The 16,409-nt window shown below is 34.9% G+C and overlaps 2 protein-coding genes across 5 annotated transcripts; one reads left to right on the top strand and one right to left on the bottom strand.

Moving 5' to 3' along the window:
- Positions 1 to 1,794: 1,794 nt before the first annotated feature.
- LOC123907037 (mitochondrial metalloendopeptidase OMA1-like) lies at positions 1,795 to 3,203 on the top strand. The gene is made up of 3 exons (XM_045957104.1): positions 1,795 to 1,922; positions 2,168 to 2,316; positions 2,715 to 3,203. Exons 1-3 carry the CDS (start codon positions 1,866 to 1,868, stop codon positions 2,974 to 2,976), a joined length of 468 nt encoding a protein of 155 aa, XP_045813060.1. The 5' UTR covers positions 1,795 to 1,865; the 3' UTR covers positions 2,977 to 3,203.
- Positions 3,204 to 3,331: 128 nt separating this feature from the next.
- On the bottom strand, positions 3,332 to 12,892 carry LOC123907034 (pentatricopeptide repeat-containing protein At1g12300, mitochondrial-like). 4 transcript variants are annotated; one of them, XR_006809087.1, is made up of 3 exons: positions 11,052 to 12,892; positions 9,822 to 9,966; positions 3,332 to 3,633 (listed from the first exon to the last, which is right to left on the bottom strand). XR_006809087.1 is itself a non-coding variant. In XM_045957102.1 (2 exons), exon 1 carries the CDS (start codon positions 12,726 to 12,728, stop codon positions 11,064 to 11,066), a length of 1,665 nt encoding a protein of 554 aa, XP_045813058.1. In that variant the 5' UTR covers positions 12,729 to 12,892; the 3' UTR covers positions 3,332 to 3,633; positions 11,052 to 11,063. The 4 variants fall into 4 exon arrangements, 2 of the variants coding, with proteins under 2 accessions (XP_045813058.1, XP_045813057.1); XR_006809086.1 differs by having other exon boundaries at positions 9,822 to 10,626; positions 11,052 to 12,886; XM_045957102.1 differs by lacking the exon at positions 9,822 to 9,966.
- Positions 12,893 to 16,409: the final 3,517 nt, after the last annotated feature.

The raw sequence follows: 16,409 nt of genomic DNA, 5'->3' as shown, positions 1-16,409 counted from the left end.
GAAAATGATGCTTGGCAATCAAATAGTACAGAATCCTGAACAAACAACACAAACCACTATTTTTTGAACTATACATGAATCTAATATATTCCCCTAACTAGTCCAACCAAAAAATAGCAACAATCACCTAAACAAACATAAAAAATGCAAAGAAAGAAAGGAAAAAAATTTCCTAGATATGTATTCTTTTCTATACGATGATTGTTTACTATGATTTTTCATCACTAAACATGAATTTTTTCATCAAATTCCAGAACTATGAAAATGATCCTTGGCAATCAAACAGTACACAATCATGAACAAACAATACAACCCACTATTTGTCTGTACTATGCACGAATCTAATATAGTCCCCTAAACAGTCCAACCCAAAAATAGCAACAATCACCTAAACAAACATAAAAAATGTACAGAAAGAAAGGAAAAAAAACTCACACTATGTGGATCATATTCCATATGGAAAGTGTGTATGCCACTGAGAATTTTGTGCACACATGAACCATGAATTTGATCAATTGCCTGGGCAGTTTCAACATTCAGATATGTTGCACAATCGATGAAACAGTAACTGATTGGAGACATAGCAAGATTGGAGTGAATTTTCCCTGCATTAAAGCAAATGAATGAATCTGGGGAAGATGAGGATCTGGCTACAAGATGAGATTTAACATGGTTCAATGCAATGAGAGAGAAAATATTTAATGATGAGGGAGGACGAGTTTGGTGGGAGAAGGAAAGTGAATACATTTAGTGAAAGATTGTGGATGCAGAAGAAATGAAAATTTTGGCAATTTCCAAGGAAAATGTGCAGCCAATGAGATTGCTTGAACAACAATGATTATACAATGTGCTAGTTGAAATTGTGAAGGAAGTATTAGCAATTTTCAAGAAGCATTCAATGTATAAAAAATAGAAGAATGTATGTGAATTGATTGATGGCAATGCATATAGATACACGACATGCTTCTTCATTGGGCAATTCTCAAACCCTTATAGCATCAAGCCACACGTACGATGAAAACAACATGGCTAAACCTAAAAACCCTGGATGATGGAGATAGATGTCAAAGATTAATTGGGTAAACATTAGGGTTTCAAATAAGCAAAGATTTAGGGCTTCCAAGACAGCCTTGTAACCTAGGTGTGTCAAAATTTTATTGGATGATAGAAAAATATGGCAAAGCACTATTGGGCAAAGATTAGGGTTTCAAATTTCCATTGATTTAGGGCTGACAAAACAGCCTTGCCTTTAGTATAATAAGATAAGATAAGATAAGATAAGATTATGCTCACTCTCTCTCGTACTAGCTAGCTACTATCTCATTCTCATCATTGTTTCCAACAAAATGAGAAAGCTACTACTAGCAAGTTCTCTTTATGCATTCTCTTCATTTTCTCACAATCCAACACTAGGAGTAGGAGGACTCAAGGGATTTGACTCTAATGATCCAGATTGTGTTATGCCAAAGGGATTAATCGGTCTTTTGAGATGGAGATTTATTAGAAACTACCAAACTGTTCCTTACACCAATCGAACTCGTTTTATTTCCATACCAATTTCTGTTGAGAGGATAGCTGGTGAGAGATATTTTGAAAAACAAAAACAAAGTTTTGACATTATACCTTCAACTCATCCGGTTACTATCAGGGTTACAAACATTCTTAATCACATTATTCATGCATTGCATAATGAGAAGAACAAAATGAGCTCTGCTTCTTCTAATTATAGTGTTTGCTTGCATTTAACTCGAAGCTTACCGCCATCTATGTTGCATTTGGATGGATTAAATTGGGAGGTTTTGGTTGTCAATGAACCTGAAGATATTTTTACCGGGTGTTACGCTGGTGGCAAGATTGTTACCACCATGGCTTCGGTTTACCATGGGTCAGATGCACATTTAGCAACTGTTCTTGCACATGAGGTGTTTGATCATTATTATTATCCTTTCTTCAACTCTTTGATTTTTTATATGCATGATGTTGATTCAAAATTGCGGTAAAATGTAGCCATTGCGGCCGTAATTGCTGTTTTTACGGACATCTCACTCTATTTAGATCTATGATTTAATATGTAATTGGGTTTCTGGTCTTTTGTTATTTTGAAAATATGTTGATTTTCTTGTTATTGTTTTTTTTTTCCACTAATGTTGATTTTCTTGTTATTTAGGTTGGGCATATTGTGGCTAGACACCATGCTGAAAAAGAAACAAGGAGCACATGGGTTTATTTTATACATGATATGCTTAATCGATTTGTTACGATTGATTTTGCCCAAAGAGTGCTTCCACTTGTCCCACTACTACCCTTCAACCGACGGTATGATTAATTCCTTGTCTGCCTTTTCTAATCCATTGATTTCTTATGTTCTTTAATTGAATACAGGGGCAGATATTATATTCATGTATAAATTACTATAGTATGATATGTGTTAGGGGCGGCGTTCGCCCCATTTTCAATACACCTGGTTCCGTCCCCGGTGATATTTGCTATGGCTACCGATAGAATCAAAACTATATACAATACCATTTTCAAGTCAATCGTTTGTCAATCCAAACAGCCTTAATATAAGCAGCATACTTGCATTCCAAACAGCATCAATATATAACCATGATTTGACATGCTTCTTTAGTTCATTTTGAATGGTATCTTGGTGCATGGAATTAACATATTTTGCTCCATGCTCGGTCTCAACCCAATTTGTTCATAATTTTCAGGCTTGAAATGGAAGCTGATTACATTGGACTTCTACTAATGGCAGCAGCTGGCTATGATCCTCGGTGTGCACCTATAATATATGACGAATTTGACAAATATGAAGAGTTAAAAGAGTCACGCAATAAATTTAAGCTCGGAGGTTTCCTTAGTTCCCATCCACCAGGGAGAAAAAGAGCCCAAGCATTGGATCGACCTAGGATAATGGAAGAAGCTCTTGTTTTATATAATAATGTAAAAGCGAAGCGAGGGGATGAATCATAATATGCTCTTGAAATTCCCATGCAAGTCAGCTTACTTTATTTTCAAATCCTTTGAGTTTCAAATGTAGTCGAGTCGAGGTATTTGTGACCTGCACTAAAAACTCTACTATTGACATAGTTTTTGCTTGTATATGTTTATTTTATCTGGTATGGATATTTGCTTCCACAATTTCGAATCGACAAAATAGCACAATGCGCAAACAACTTATTAATTCTTAAAACCTTATCACATATACTATTTTTAGAACCTTATTAATTCTTGAACCAAACAGAAGCAAAAAGATAGCATACTAGCCTACCTTGATATTACTATATACAAATCATATCATCCTAAACCAAAACTACAACACCAGCAATTATGTAGAAAATAGAATCCCACTCCCTACAAAGCATTCAAGTTCTAAACTCTCAGGTCTCAACCTAGTGAGCAAACAACTTGAAGACCATTCCAGTTCTCAATACATGTCTTTAATGCATACTTATTAAAGTAACTTTCATTTGACAGTAATTTTATGTAACCATAAGAACAATTAAAGTAATTCACAAGCTTACAACCGTCGCACATCAACTTCCCTAGTATATGATGTTGCTTCATGATCATTAATTAGTGCTAGCCTGACTCAGAACACCTACCTCTCGACTGTTCTTATTCAGTTACCTGAAAAAACATAAGTATATATTAGGATACTTAAACAAATGAACAAAATTGCGCAGACAAACACAAATTATTTATGGTTTCATCATATTAGTTTTCTAAAGGTTTTTCCAGCACATAACTCATTAAAAATATAAATGTTAGTATGTTACAATATGCAGGTCTTTGATTTGAGGGATTAATTTGGTGAGAAGACTATTTGAATCACTAACGAAATGAAATGCTAATTGGAGGACCAATGTAGATTTCAAATAACTAAATTCAATATTTTATCTTGGATCATGTGTTCATAGCTAGTACATTAAATGCTGATAACAAGAATACACACAGTTGTTAATCTAAAATGATACTCCCTCCGGTTCTTTTTATAAGGAACAGTTTAGAAAAATCACACAGACTAAGAAAATACATTTAACATAGTTATTTTCATTTAATACTCTTATGAATTTAAATTTATATTTCATGTATACCCTTATTTAATTACTCTTTATTCAACTAACTTACTTATTTTTAAATTCTCTCTCATAATAAATAAGGGCATAAGTGAAATTGAACATTTAAAACATTTGAAAATTGGTTAAAGTTTCTTATAAAAAGGACCAAAAAAATTTCCCAAAGTGCTCCTTATAAAAAGGACTGGAGGGAGTATTAAATTTAGGGCTTAATAATTCAAATGGTCCCTTAAAGATATTTTAGGTTTCACAATGGTCCCTTAAAGAAAAAAAGTCTGGATTGGTCCCTTAAAGACATCTCCACTAGTCATTTTGGTCCTTTCCGTTAGATTTTGACAAAAAACGTTAAATGGTGCAAAAAAATACTGTTCATCTTCTTCCTCCTCCCTTCTTCATCTTCTGCCTCCATTCTTCTTCATCTTTTTCATAAACATCATAAAAATATACTCAAATCTTCAATCAATATTCAAACAAACTCTAAAATTCATCTTTTTCCCCAATTTTCCAACATCACCTTCTTCCTCAATTTGTCTCTTCAATTTCCTTCTAAAGCTTAAACCAAGCAATTATTGGTTGATTTATGTTCAATATCACGTTTTGAAGCTTTTCCAATCGTTAATTTTGCGTGAGTTTGCTTGAATCATGTTTTGGTCATTTTTATGTTCTTAAGTTGTTGTTTCGATTTTCAAAATATAAGCCTCCACTATGAAATCTAAGCATAGATTCATGACCAGTGCTAAAAATCAAGCGAATTTGTGTATTCTTTTGTGATTTTTGAAGCCGATTTGAGTTTTTTTGTGAAAGCTCCATTGAAGGTCAATGGTGTGTTCATGGTGAGTCCATTGAAGAAGATGAAGAAATGGGGAGAGAAAATAGTTGTTGATGGTGTATTGCTAGATGTGGTAGGCATACAAAATCAAATGGTTACTATTTTGACAAAAGAATCAAAAGTTAAGATTAAATGATTTATTAAGATCTATGGTGGACCACATGTAATGTTGGTCCACCTAATATATTTGGTGTTAATAAATTAACGGAAGGGACCAATGTGGCAAACGTGATATCAATAAGGGACCAATTCAGACCTTTTTTTCTTTAAGGGACCATAATGAAACCTAAAATGTCTTTAAGGGACCATTTAACTAATTAAGCCTTAAATTTAGTGTTCCCAAAGTTTCTGAAACAAAAGCTCTTCTTTTACCGAATGGTGGAGACGAAATCTAAGACGGAACAACAGGCGGAATTTAATAAGATTATTGATGATTTAGCCAACCTTGAGGTGGACCTAGAAGATGAAGATAAAGCCCTACATCTACTGTGTACATTACCTAAGTCCTATGAAAGTTTCAAGGATACCATGCTCTATGGCAGGGAAAACCCTTACCTTGGAGGAAGTTCAATCGGCCTTGAGGTCGAAAGAGCTAACTAAGTTAAATAACTTGAAGGTGGAGAACGGTATGGATGCCTTAAAGAAAAAAAGGCGGAGGTAGAGGTAAGTAGGTTAAGGGAAAAGGCGGTGAGAAGTGGAATTGTTTCCATTGTCAGAAGAAAGGTCATTTCAAGAGGTATTGTCCGGAGTTGAAGGACAATAATTCTGCTCATGTTGTTGAAGGCTCATCGGAGTATGAGGGTTATGAGTATGGAGAGGCACTAGTGGTGTCTGGTGATGATGCTCGTGACGGTGGAGAGTTAGGGGATTTCGGGGTGGCTGTTTCAGAGGAATTGGAGAGGTCTTGCCTGTTACAAGGTGGAGATCATGGTGGGTATACTTTGGTGGAAACTCAGTTTGAGGTGTAGTCTTCCAATAGTGGTAGTCAGTCAACATTAACCCTTGGCTATCTAATCGGAGATAGGGAGGAGGGTGGTAGTGTTGAACCAAAGAGGGATGACCATGGAGACCTTGTGGGTTATATTTCAATTGTATATGAAGAAGTGCAAGACCTTGAGAGGATCTTCAGGGAGGCAACTGAAAGCAACGATGATCAAACTTTGGAACTTGTAGAACTGTTGGAGGTATTTGGATGCAAGGGGAGTTTGATCTTGCAGCTTGTGGAACCGCCTAAAATTCCAAGGTGGGTTCGGAGCCAAGCAATACTTCGAGAGGATGGAAGGCATTCCGGGGGTCGAAGGGTGGTGGAGCTTGTTGAGCTATGTCAAATGCCGATGATAGTGGGGAACAAGCGTTTCTTCAGGGAGGTACAGATTTGATCACTCCAAAGTCTGAAGAGGGTGCGGTGAATCTTGTGAGTGCTACCAAACATCTTATGGTAGTGGGAGGCAAGATCTTCATGAGGGAGGAAGACATTCCGAGGGATGAAGGGGAGGTACAGCTTGCGGGAAGCAGGTGGAGGATGGTACCTAAGGCAAGGTTCAAGTGGCACTTGGACTTGGCCGATGATCTTGAATGGGAGAGTTCAAGGAGGATGAAGAGAAGCACAATGATTGATTGGATCACCATCAATTTAAAGGCAAGATGGAGATTTGTTGAAATATGCCTTGAAATCTCAGTTATAAGAAGTCAGAAAAATTTGTGTAGAATCTATCGGCTATGCGAGGCGTAGGCTTGTTCTGGTTTCTTTTTTTTTTTTTTTTGTTTCTGCCTCCTGCGCGAGGAGCAGCGCGGACCATAATTTTGCATTTTTGCAGATTTTGTGGAAAAATCTTTTCTTGGATGACACCCTGACTTTGATTTGTTTTATTTTAAAAACAGATTTGTTACTAAGTTTTAGGCATATATTTTTCTATAAATAGGGAGTGTTTTATTCATAGAAAAATAAGAGAGTAGAAATATAGAGGCAAGGATTAGGGTTTGCCACCACACAAGGGCTAGGGTTTTAGAGAGGAAGAAGAGTTTTCTCTTGGTACAACCAACTCTAGGGTAGACGAACTATCTTTGTGGTACACCTTGGCAAACACTTATCAAATTGAATCTCTTGGCCACGGGAAGAGATTCGGATTTTGGGTTGAATTAGGATTAATTCCTTGTAACTCAATTGAGAATTTCTTTGTAAAGTTACTCTTTGATATAGTAGAACAGAGGGGCTGCTCTCTCCCCCAGACTAGGTTATTGTTGGACCGAACTGGATAAACAAATTATCATGTTCTTCCTTCTCATTTATCGGTTATTATTATTGCTTATTCCGCTTGTTATTGGTTGTCGTTCTATTGCTCCACACATCAAGTTCTTTTATTGGTGTGATTATTTAAGACGAATTCACAACAAAGGTATTTGTTACAAAAGGTATTTTTAACATTTTTAATGAGTTTGGTGCAATACACATCATATTTATTTAGCCAAAGGCATTGGCTAAATGCATACGTCTCATCAAATATCATCACTGCTATTGATTGCTCTATCATTGTTACCAAATAGAGCCAGCTGGCTGCAAATGAAGTTTTATGCACATAAAAACAAAGAGAGTTTGATATTAATGTGATCAAGTAAATTGAATTTGGCCTAGAAGAACCTATATGATGGAAGAACCAATTTCTAACAAAATAAAAACAACAACCTTCTTGTTCAAAACAAAATATATGTAATAAATTTAAAATTCTATAATTCTTCTGTCTAGTTAAGGTTACTAAATGACCATTGTGCCTACTGGCTAGTTCAGGAATTTGTCTACACCTTTATTCCTTGCTTCTTTTCTGATTCAAAATTTCCTCTTTAACCTCCTTAGAATTTTGGGGTCCCATATAGAGAACGGGATGTCGGGAAACAAGAGAGAATTTCATCAATTGGATCTCAAAATAGTAATAATGTTCCTATTACATGTGTTACTCCTTGATTGTCTAAAGTTAGATCCTCCTAATTTGACTTGTGTGCTAAAATGTGGGTTGACTTTCAGTAGTGAGCCCTCTACAGTTTGATCCTCAAATCTTGGCCAAAAGAAAGGGCGGTCATTGGTTGGAGGAGGATAGTCCTCAAATTAAAGGTTACATAGAAGATAAATGATGAGGAAAAGAAAGCTCATCTTCTCATTAGATTAGACTTGGGCCATACAGAGGATTGACCTAAGTTGGGAGGTTACAAATTGCATTACCTCTCAGGTTTATTATTCTTCCTTTACTCTCATTTTCATCAATAAAACTAATAACAAAAACATGTAATGAAATACGACTTTCAAAAATAGATATAAACTAGATCCAATCTTATTTTGAAAAACATCATATAAGATAAACATGACTTCATGTTACACCATAAAAAAAAAGTAAAACCAGATCAAAAAAATTCATAAGTAAAACATGTCACTGTTTAAAGTATCACCAACCAAACACAATCAAATCAAACAACAATAAAAACATCATTTTCATCAAATAAGCAACATAAATTACAATCAAAGTCTTATCTTAACAGATCCAAAATCAAGCAACCAAAACATTAAAAGCTCATAACTTTTCAAACTAAATTACATGATTTAAACAAAAAACAACAGATCTATAAATTCATGAAAAAACAATTGGTTCAAAAAGCTAAAAACAAATCATATATTACAATCACAGATTGATTTTTTCATCCATAATAAAAATTGACAAATCTAAAGTACGTGACGACGTCGTTTTATTGAGGTTTGCTAAATACTGCGTCAGTTTGGGCTCTTTATTGACAGTGGCCCAAATGAAATGCCAAAATAAAGAATGAAGGATTTTTCTTTAGAATATTAATATACAAAGTTATATTATTTCATTCATCAACAAAGTGTTAGCGTTGGCATTATTGTCCCATATTGGTGCGTGTTCATTTGTTTCAAATTGTATTTATATACTGAGTTGCTTTTTACTACCTAAAAAGGTTTGTGAGCAAATTGAAAAGGCTATATGTCAGTTCTGGTGGGGAAGTAAGGATGGTAACCACAAAATCCATTGAAAAAGAAGGAAGGATCTTTTTAAGGCAAAATTTGATGGAGGTTTGGGCTTCAGGAATATGCATCTTTGTAACCAGGCCATGTTGGCCAAGCAAGGATGGAGACTTGACACAAATCCTAATTCTTTATTAGGACAAAGCCTTTTAAAGCAAGATATTTTCCTAATACTGATGTTCTACAAGTACAGAGTGGATACAAACCTAGTTATGTCATGTCTGGAAGAGCATTCAACAAGCTTTGTGGATTCTTAAAAAGGGAGGATGCTGGAAGATTGGGAATGGGACTACTATAAATCCTTGGGAGGACAACTGGCTTCCTAGACAAAATGGCTTCAAAATTTTGACTCCTCAAAATAGCCACTCCAACATTACTACAGTAAATGACCTTATGCTTTTCCAACCCTCGGCTGAGTGGAATGTCAATCTTATCGACCAAGTATTCTTTTGTTTTTGGTTTTCACCACCATTATCCGGCCCGCTGGACCGCCTAATCTGGTTAGGGGGTCAGTTCTTGCATCAAGTGGTTCTCGCCCCCTCCGATCGCAGTTGTGGGGATCGAATCGTGGTCCTCTCTACCAAGTTCAGCACCAATCATCGCTGAACCAATTAACGATTGGTTAGTATTCTTAGCTTTTGAAGGAGAACAATTCAAACAACTTCCTTTAATAAAAGAGCCAATTGATGACCAACTTATGTGGATGCACTCTAAAGATGGGCAGTATATAGTGAAAAGGCTAGTCCTTCAAGTAACCAACAACAAAATTTAGTTTGGAAAAAGCTCTGGACTTTGAACGCTATTCCTACCAGCAACCACACTACCAATAACAACCATTGTCAATCAACTACTGCTCAGCCAAGATGGAGAAAACCCTTACCAGGAATTATATCAAGGCCAACACCGATGCCAACCTGCAGCAGCAACACGACGGAAGATGGCTCAATCCTTTGCGATGAAAACGGACTGGTGATGGAATCAGCGACTTGGAAGAAGCGATGGGGATCAACTATACGTTGAATACACTAAAAAATATAAAAAAAATAATAAGATCAATACAATAAAAAAAATTATATGTGAATCATAAAAATTACAAAACAAAAACAACCAATCGTTAGTTGGTCCAGTGATTGGCGCTGAACTTGGAAGGGAGGACCGCGGTTCGATCCCCGCAACTGCGATCGGAAGGGGGCTGGAACCACTTGATGCCAGAATTGACCCCCGAACCAGATTCAACTGTGGTGAAAAACCAAAAAAACAAAACCAAAACAAAAACAATAAAAAAATTACAGAAGCCTTAAAAAAATATTTACAGAAAGTTTAGTCAATACAAAATTTTAAAGATAAAAAATAAGATAAATACGCATAAAAAGAGGAATATAAAAATAAAATCATAAACAATATTTTTTATAAAAATAAATAAATAATATTGCTACCAAGTTTACTACTCCGGTCCTTAATATAAGAAAAAGTTTACTTTTTAGATGGAGAATTTTCAGGCGTCCTTGCTAATTCGGCCTCTTTAATTAATCATGTGATGTGCTGATCTAACTGAAAAATTGCCATCTCCTTCCCAGTGCCATATTCTTTTATCATTCGGGAGCCTCCGAGATAAGGGAATATTGAGAATTTGTTGTGCTTCAAAAGAGGAGAAAATATCTCGGACAAGGTTCCTGTTCCAGCTTCTGTTGATGGGGACACCGACACGGACACAGAGACGGACATATTTGGTTGAAGAGAGAAAATTTAAACTTTTAATTATATTCCAACAAGGATAATTTAGGATTTTAAAAAAAAAATAAAGCAAATTTGTCCATATAAGTTCATTTAAAAAATATTCTATGCACTCCCTTCAAAAACCCCCTAATCAAACAGACCCTTAAGCATATGCTGCAGCATAATAATGCAGAAAAAAAACTATGTTTCATATCCTACCAATTCGCCTCAAGTTGGAATGTCTATTAGTTGGGAAGTATAAACACACTTAACCAAAAGAAATAACACAAGCACTTTTTCCATTAGGTGAAGTAACTACATAAATGAAATGATGAAACAATATTGTTAAAAGATAAATTGAAAATAATAATGTACAGTAGACAAAACATATTACCTAGTTTCAATCTTACAGTAGACCTCTCACGACAGCTTCACGTAGAAGTTTCTCTGCCTTATCATTTTCATCTCTATCAAATAGACAACGGATAATTATTTCATAAGTTTTGGCATTTGGAATGCAACCATTGTCTTTCATTTTTGATAGCAAGGCCAACGCTTCATCAAACAAGCCCTTGATGCAAAACCCTTGGATCATAACAGTATATGTATAAACACTTAGATTGTAGCCTTTGAATGAAAGATCTACAAAAACATTTCTCGCGTCCTCTACTCTTCCAACTTTACACAATCCGTGAATAAGAATAGTATATGTGTTCATATTTGGTTGAATGCCCTCGTCCTTAACTTTTGTTAATAATGCAATCGCCTTTTCAACATGATGGGTTTTGCATAAAGCATCAAATATAGAATTGTAGGTAACTATATTAGGTGGTTGACCTCTATCATGCATCTCATCAACAAGCTGCAAAGCATGAGAGATTCTCCCTGATTTGCCCAAACCATCAATAAGGGAACTGTAAGCTATCACATCAGGAATAATGTTTCTACAACGCATTTCTTTGAAGAGAATTAAGGCTTCATCCACCATTTTAACCTTACAAAATCCATTAATCATAATACTATAGCTCCGAACTTCAGGAGTCACTCCACTTTGGGCCATGATATTGAATATACTCTTGGCCTTTTTCATTTCTTTAACTAAGCAATATCCATCCATTAAAGAGTTATAAGTAACAACATCAGGTTTAACACCTTTTCTGATCATCATAGCAAACACATTATTAGCTTCTTTCACTTTTCCTTCCTTACAAAATGCATCAACCAATATATTGAAGGTATACACATCAGGGTTGATGTTTTCCAATATCATTTTATTAAACAAATCAATTGCTTCTTTCAATTTACCAACAATGCAAAAGCCATTAATCAAAGCATTGTAAGTGAAAACATCGGGATAAATTCTCTTAGCGACCATTTCAGAATATAAATCAAAAGCATCATCAACAAGTTTATCTTTGCACATACTGTCAATAATTGCACTGTACATTACCACATCAGGTTGTACCAGTTTCCCATCAACTCGTCTCAGCAACTGCAAGGCTGCACCTGTTTCTCCTACTTTACATAACCCATTGATTAAGGTCCCGTAACTAACTTGGTCCAACTGAAATCCCAGTGCTACGACGTTGTCATGAAAGTTCAATGCTTTATGGATCTGACCTTTGAGACAAAGACCCTTGATGAGTGTAGTCAAAGTTATGGCATCTGGGTCATAACCCTTTTTGAGAATGTTGGCAAATACAGAAAAGGAAAGAGAGTTTAGACCCAATTGAGAAAAACAATTGATCAAGATGTTGAAAGTGACTAAATTTGAAGCAATTCCATTTAGTTCCATCTGACGATGAAGTGAAACAACAGTGTAGTAATGATTGGACTTAACAAGAGAACCTAAAATCTTACCAAAATGGAAGATGGGTGGAGTTGGATTCTGATGTAGTAATTGATTGAATGAAGAAACAAGATGATTATGTTGGTCTTCTTGTTGGTGATGTAATTGAGAGTATAGCATTAGCATTGATGAAGAATGGAAGCAAGGAATGAATTTAGGGTTTGAAAGTTGAAAAAGAGGAAAATTGGAGAAACGAAAATGCCTCAAAGTTGAAAACAACATTGTGGTTTAGGTTTTGAAGAAATGAAAAAGGATTAATTAAGGAAACAAACGAGAAGGTTTTATTAGAAATCTAATCCCTTCCTGCGCGATTCAGTTTTCTTTTAGTTCTACAACGGAGTTGATTCATTCGATATTGTTTTGTTCCTGCTTCCTAGTATAATGCTGTTTTTTTTTTTTTTATGTCAAGTTTAATACGTAATGTTTTCTATTTACTGTCTTTTTTTAGGTTTCATATTTACGGTCTTTTTTGTTAAGTACAATAAGCTAATTTATTTCCTTCAAAAAAAAAAGTAATTTATAACACACTTTTTTTTTGTTTACAATACAACTAAAGATGATTTAAATGCAGTTTTATCCTTATTTTAAAATCTAGAATTTAACTTTTATATTTTAAAATTCTTTCGATTTTGCTCTCGTTTAATATTTGACTCATATTTGCTTATGCGTAGGCCCGGTTTTGAGGGTAGGCAAGTAGGCCCACAGCCCAAGGTCTCAATTTTTTTGGGGCCTCAATTTTTTTTGGAAGCCCGCAACTAAAAGATTGGGTTAAGTATTTGTCTAGAGATATTTTAACATGTAATATTAGTTGGTGTAGTGGTGCACACTTTGTCCCTAAGTTGCTAACATTTTATGGTAGCTAGTTCAAATCCTGCTTTGTGCCATTTTCTCTATTTTTGTGTATTATTTCATTTCATTTTAAGAAATTTAAAAATTTAAAGAAATGTTGTAGGAGAGAATCGAAACCATTTACAACCAACTATGTCGGTCCAAACATTACACAAATTATTTCAATTGTTTTAAGAAATGATGAATTTTCTATAAAAAGAATATCTTTATTAGCTTATAAATAACTTCGATATTGTTCCCTTGACCAAAAAAAAAAAAAAACTTCGCAATTGTTCCAAAAAAACTACATTTTATTTCTTTAAATAAGAGATTACTTGTTTTTAAAAATTATCGGTTCATTTTTAATGATATATCACTTAATTTTTTATTTATCAGCTCAATTTCAATGTTGTGAAATGACCTTTCATTTATGTTTCTTACATGGATAAATGACTATTTTTGATGTTGTTGATACTATTTACAATTTAAATAAATGATGTTCTTTTTAATTTTTTATTTTATTAGGGGTCATTTTTATTTTTTGTACTAGGCCTCCAAAATCTCGGAACGGCCCTGCTTATGCGTTATGACACTTTAGCTAGACTAATCTTATATCATTGAATGCATAATCTATAGTGGTTGGTGTGGTATGGTCATACTGTGGCAAAGAAGTAAAGGGTTTTAAATGGTCTCATCGTGGACGTTGGAACGATAGTAATTCGAGGAATAAACTTAAGATGTATTTTGGACGAGAATTTTCGGAAATTTTCTAGAAATGTCATGTTGAGAGTAGACAAGGAGTCATTACTAAGAATACTAAGACGAAAGTTGATTAGAATTTAATGGATAGAATTAGATCGTATGACGAGTATTTGGAGCTTGGTGGATTAAATTCAAGAGTTTGATTTTGGTATCGAATGTACTAAGGAGGAGTTTAAAGATAGCTATCCATAGAGAGATGATGATTAGTAGAGGTTAGAAGAGAATAAGATGTTGGAACAAAATTGATTTAAAAATGTTTGCCCCTAAATCTATTAAGGTTTTGATGATAACAAAGTATTAATATACAATTAGAGATACTAAAAATTTATTTTAAGTGTGCAGAACTTAGATACAGACAAGCTCTGAAGAAGACTCAGAAGTTAAGTTCTCAGAAGTTCGCATGAACTCAGAAGATAAGAATCTTCAGAAGTTACATGCATCAGAGGATGAAGATATCAGAACTTGCTAAAGTCTGAAGTTAATCAAACTCTGATGTATATCTTGGATTATGTGAAGATTCGTTTTTGAAGGTCAACTCTCTTACCAATGAAGAAAAGGACCTCTCAACCTTGATCAGAACAGCTACTTACATTTTGTCTGTCCACAAGGGAGAACGTGACTTATCTGACTTCTTAGCTGAATAAGGAAAGTCTTCTCTGCACATGGTCAAAGTTGCTGAAACGCTTACTCTGTTTTGGAAACGACCAAACTGCATCAAGACAAACTGCTTGAAGTCAAAAGGTTATCTTCAACAACGGTCATCTTTGCAACGACTCTTTCTTAGTCTTATATATACTAGAAGAATCAGTTTCCAAGATATCAAGAATTACAACACGCGCTCGAACAATTCACATTTGCGAATACAAGCTCTGAACCTCTGAACAAGTGTTTTTCAATCTTAGTCCAAATACTTGTAGTTTTAATATACTCACTGTATTTGATCTTTAAGGTTCTCATAAGAGCAGTTGTATTACAATCAACGAACTTTATTTACTTTGTTAGTTTGAGAAGTCTCTAGCTTGTGTGTTTGAGCATTGTGGTGAAGTCTCTTGCTTGTGTGCTTAAGCAATTGTAATCTTGTGTGATTATAGTGAAATCCCTTGGAAGTGCAAGGGGACTGGACTACTCTCGTTTTGTGAGAGAAACCAGTATAAATTGGTTGTGTGCTTTTCTCTCCCTCTGATCTTGTTATTATTTGTGTTGTTTATCCGCTGCTAACTTAGTTAAGTTAAGAACTTTGAAAAAGTTTTAACTTAGCTAAAACACAATTCAACCCCCTTTCTTGTGTTTTCACACCTTCATAAGAAACCAATGAGTGAATAAACGGAGGATCAAGATTAACAAAAACTTGAGAGAAAGAGATCGATTCCTCGATAGAGACAAACTTTATAATTTTAGATAGTCACGACGATGTGATTAGTGATTGGTCGAACGGAGAAAAGTATGCTTGTTGAAATGCCAGATGATGGGGAACATAGATAGATGGATTGTGGGCGAATTGAAGATGTCGTTTGGAATCAACGAGATAGAAGTTATGATTGTTTGGGGAACCAATTTTAGGCGGTAGCCTAATTTTGAAGTAGCAAATTACTTAAAGATTAAGGAGGAGTGGTGTTGGAAAATGTTTGCGTTAAGGAATGCAAAGGTTGGTTAAGAGATTACTTAGGAACAGAGTAGTCGTATTGGGATTCGACTCAATGATTGGATATATGCGACAAAAGGAATTTGACGGTTAGAAACGATAATTTCTAGAATGTGTCGAGGAAGATTTGGAATGGTGGTCATCAAGTGATTGTTGGGATTGCATTATAGAATGATAAGTTGGAATAAGATTCAGATATAAATAGGTGATGTAGCACAGTTAAGTGATTCATGAGGGAATCAAATATTTATAGGATTTGTGGAGTTATGGAGTATTCCACGGAAGTATCTTTTTGGAGTGTGTTCGATTAGTTGTATCTGTTTTGGAGTAGTGTGTCGTGAGCCGTAGAATGTGAGTCTATGGATGTTTCGTGCGAAGTGGATGTTTTAGCGGTTTGATAAGAATGGTTTATGCCGATATCATGATTGTTGACTATCTATCGACAAATTGAGGAACTGACCGTCCTTGATCTCTTGTTGATAATGGACAAAAATTGTGTTGGATGGGATAAACTAATTTTGTCAAACTTAGTTTTGTGTAGCGTTTGGAGTGTTTTGTTGGAAAATGGATAAAGGAGTTATCTGGAGTTATTTTAGTCGCGTAATTTTTTAGGGCGAAAATCTTTTAAGTGGGGGAGAGTTGTAACGACCCAATTTTTATTATTCGCTTTT

This window comes from Trifolium pratense, linkage group LG2 (genome assembly GCF_020283565.1).
Source record: "Trifolium pratense cultivar HEN17-A07 linkage group LG2, ARS_RC_1.1, whole genome shotgun sequence".
Lineage (NCBI taxonomy): Eukaryota > Viridiplantae > Streptophyta > Magnoliopsida > Fabales > Fabaceae > Trifolium > Trifolium pratense.
The sequence above is the reverse complement of the archived record's forward strand: the minus strand, read 5'-3'. Positions and strand labels throughout refer to the sequence as shown.

Excerpts from the sequence above, each read along its gene's own strand:
- LOC123907037 (XM_045957104.1), top strand. The coding sequence starts at position 1,866 with ATGGCTTCGGTTTACCATGGGTCAGATGCACATTTAGCAACTGTTCTT. Across the intron at positions 1,923-2,167 it reads CAACTGTTCTTGCACATGAG|GTTGGGCATATTGTGGCTAG; the intron begins GTGTTTGATCAT and ends CTTGTTATTTAG. Across the intron at positions 2,317-2,714 it reads CTACTACCCTTCAACCGACG|GCTTGAAATGGAAGCTGATT; the intron begins GTATGATTAATT and ends CATAATTTTCAG.
- LOC123907034 (XM_045957102.1), bottom strand. The coding sequence starts at position 12,728 with ATGTTGTTTTCAACTTTGAGGCATTTTCGTTTCTCCAATTTTCCTCTT.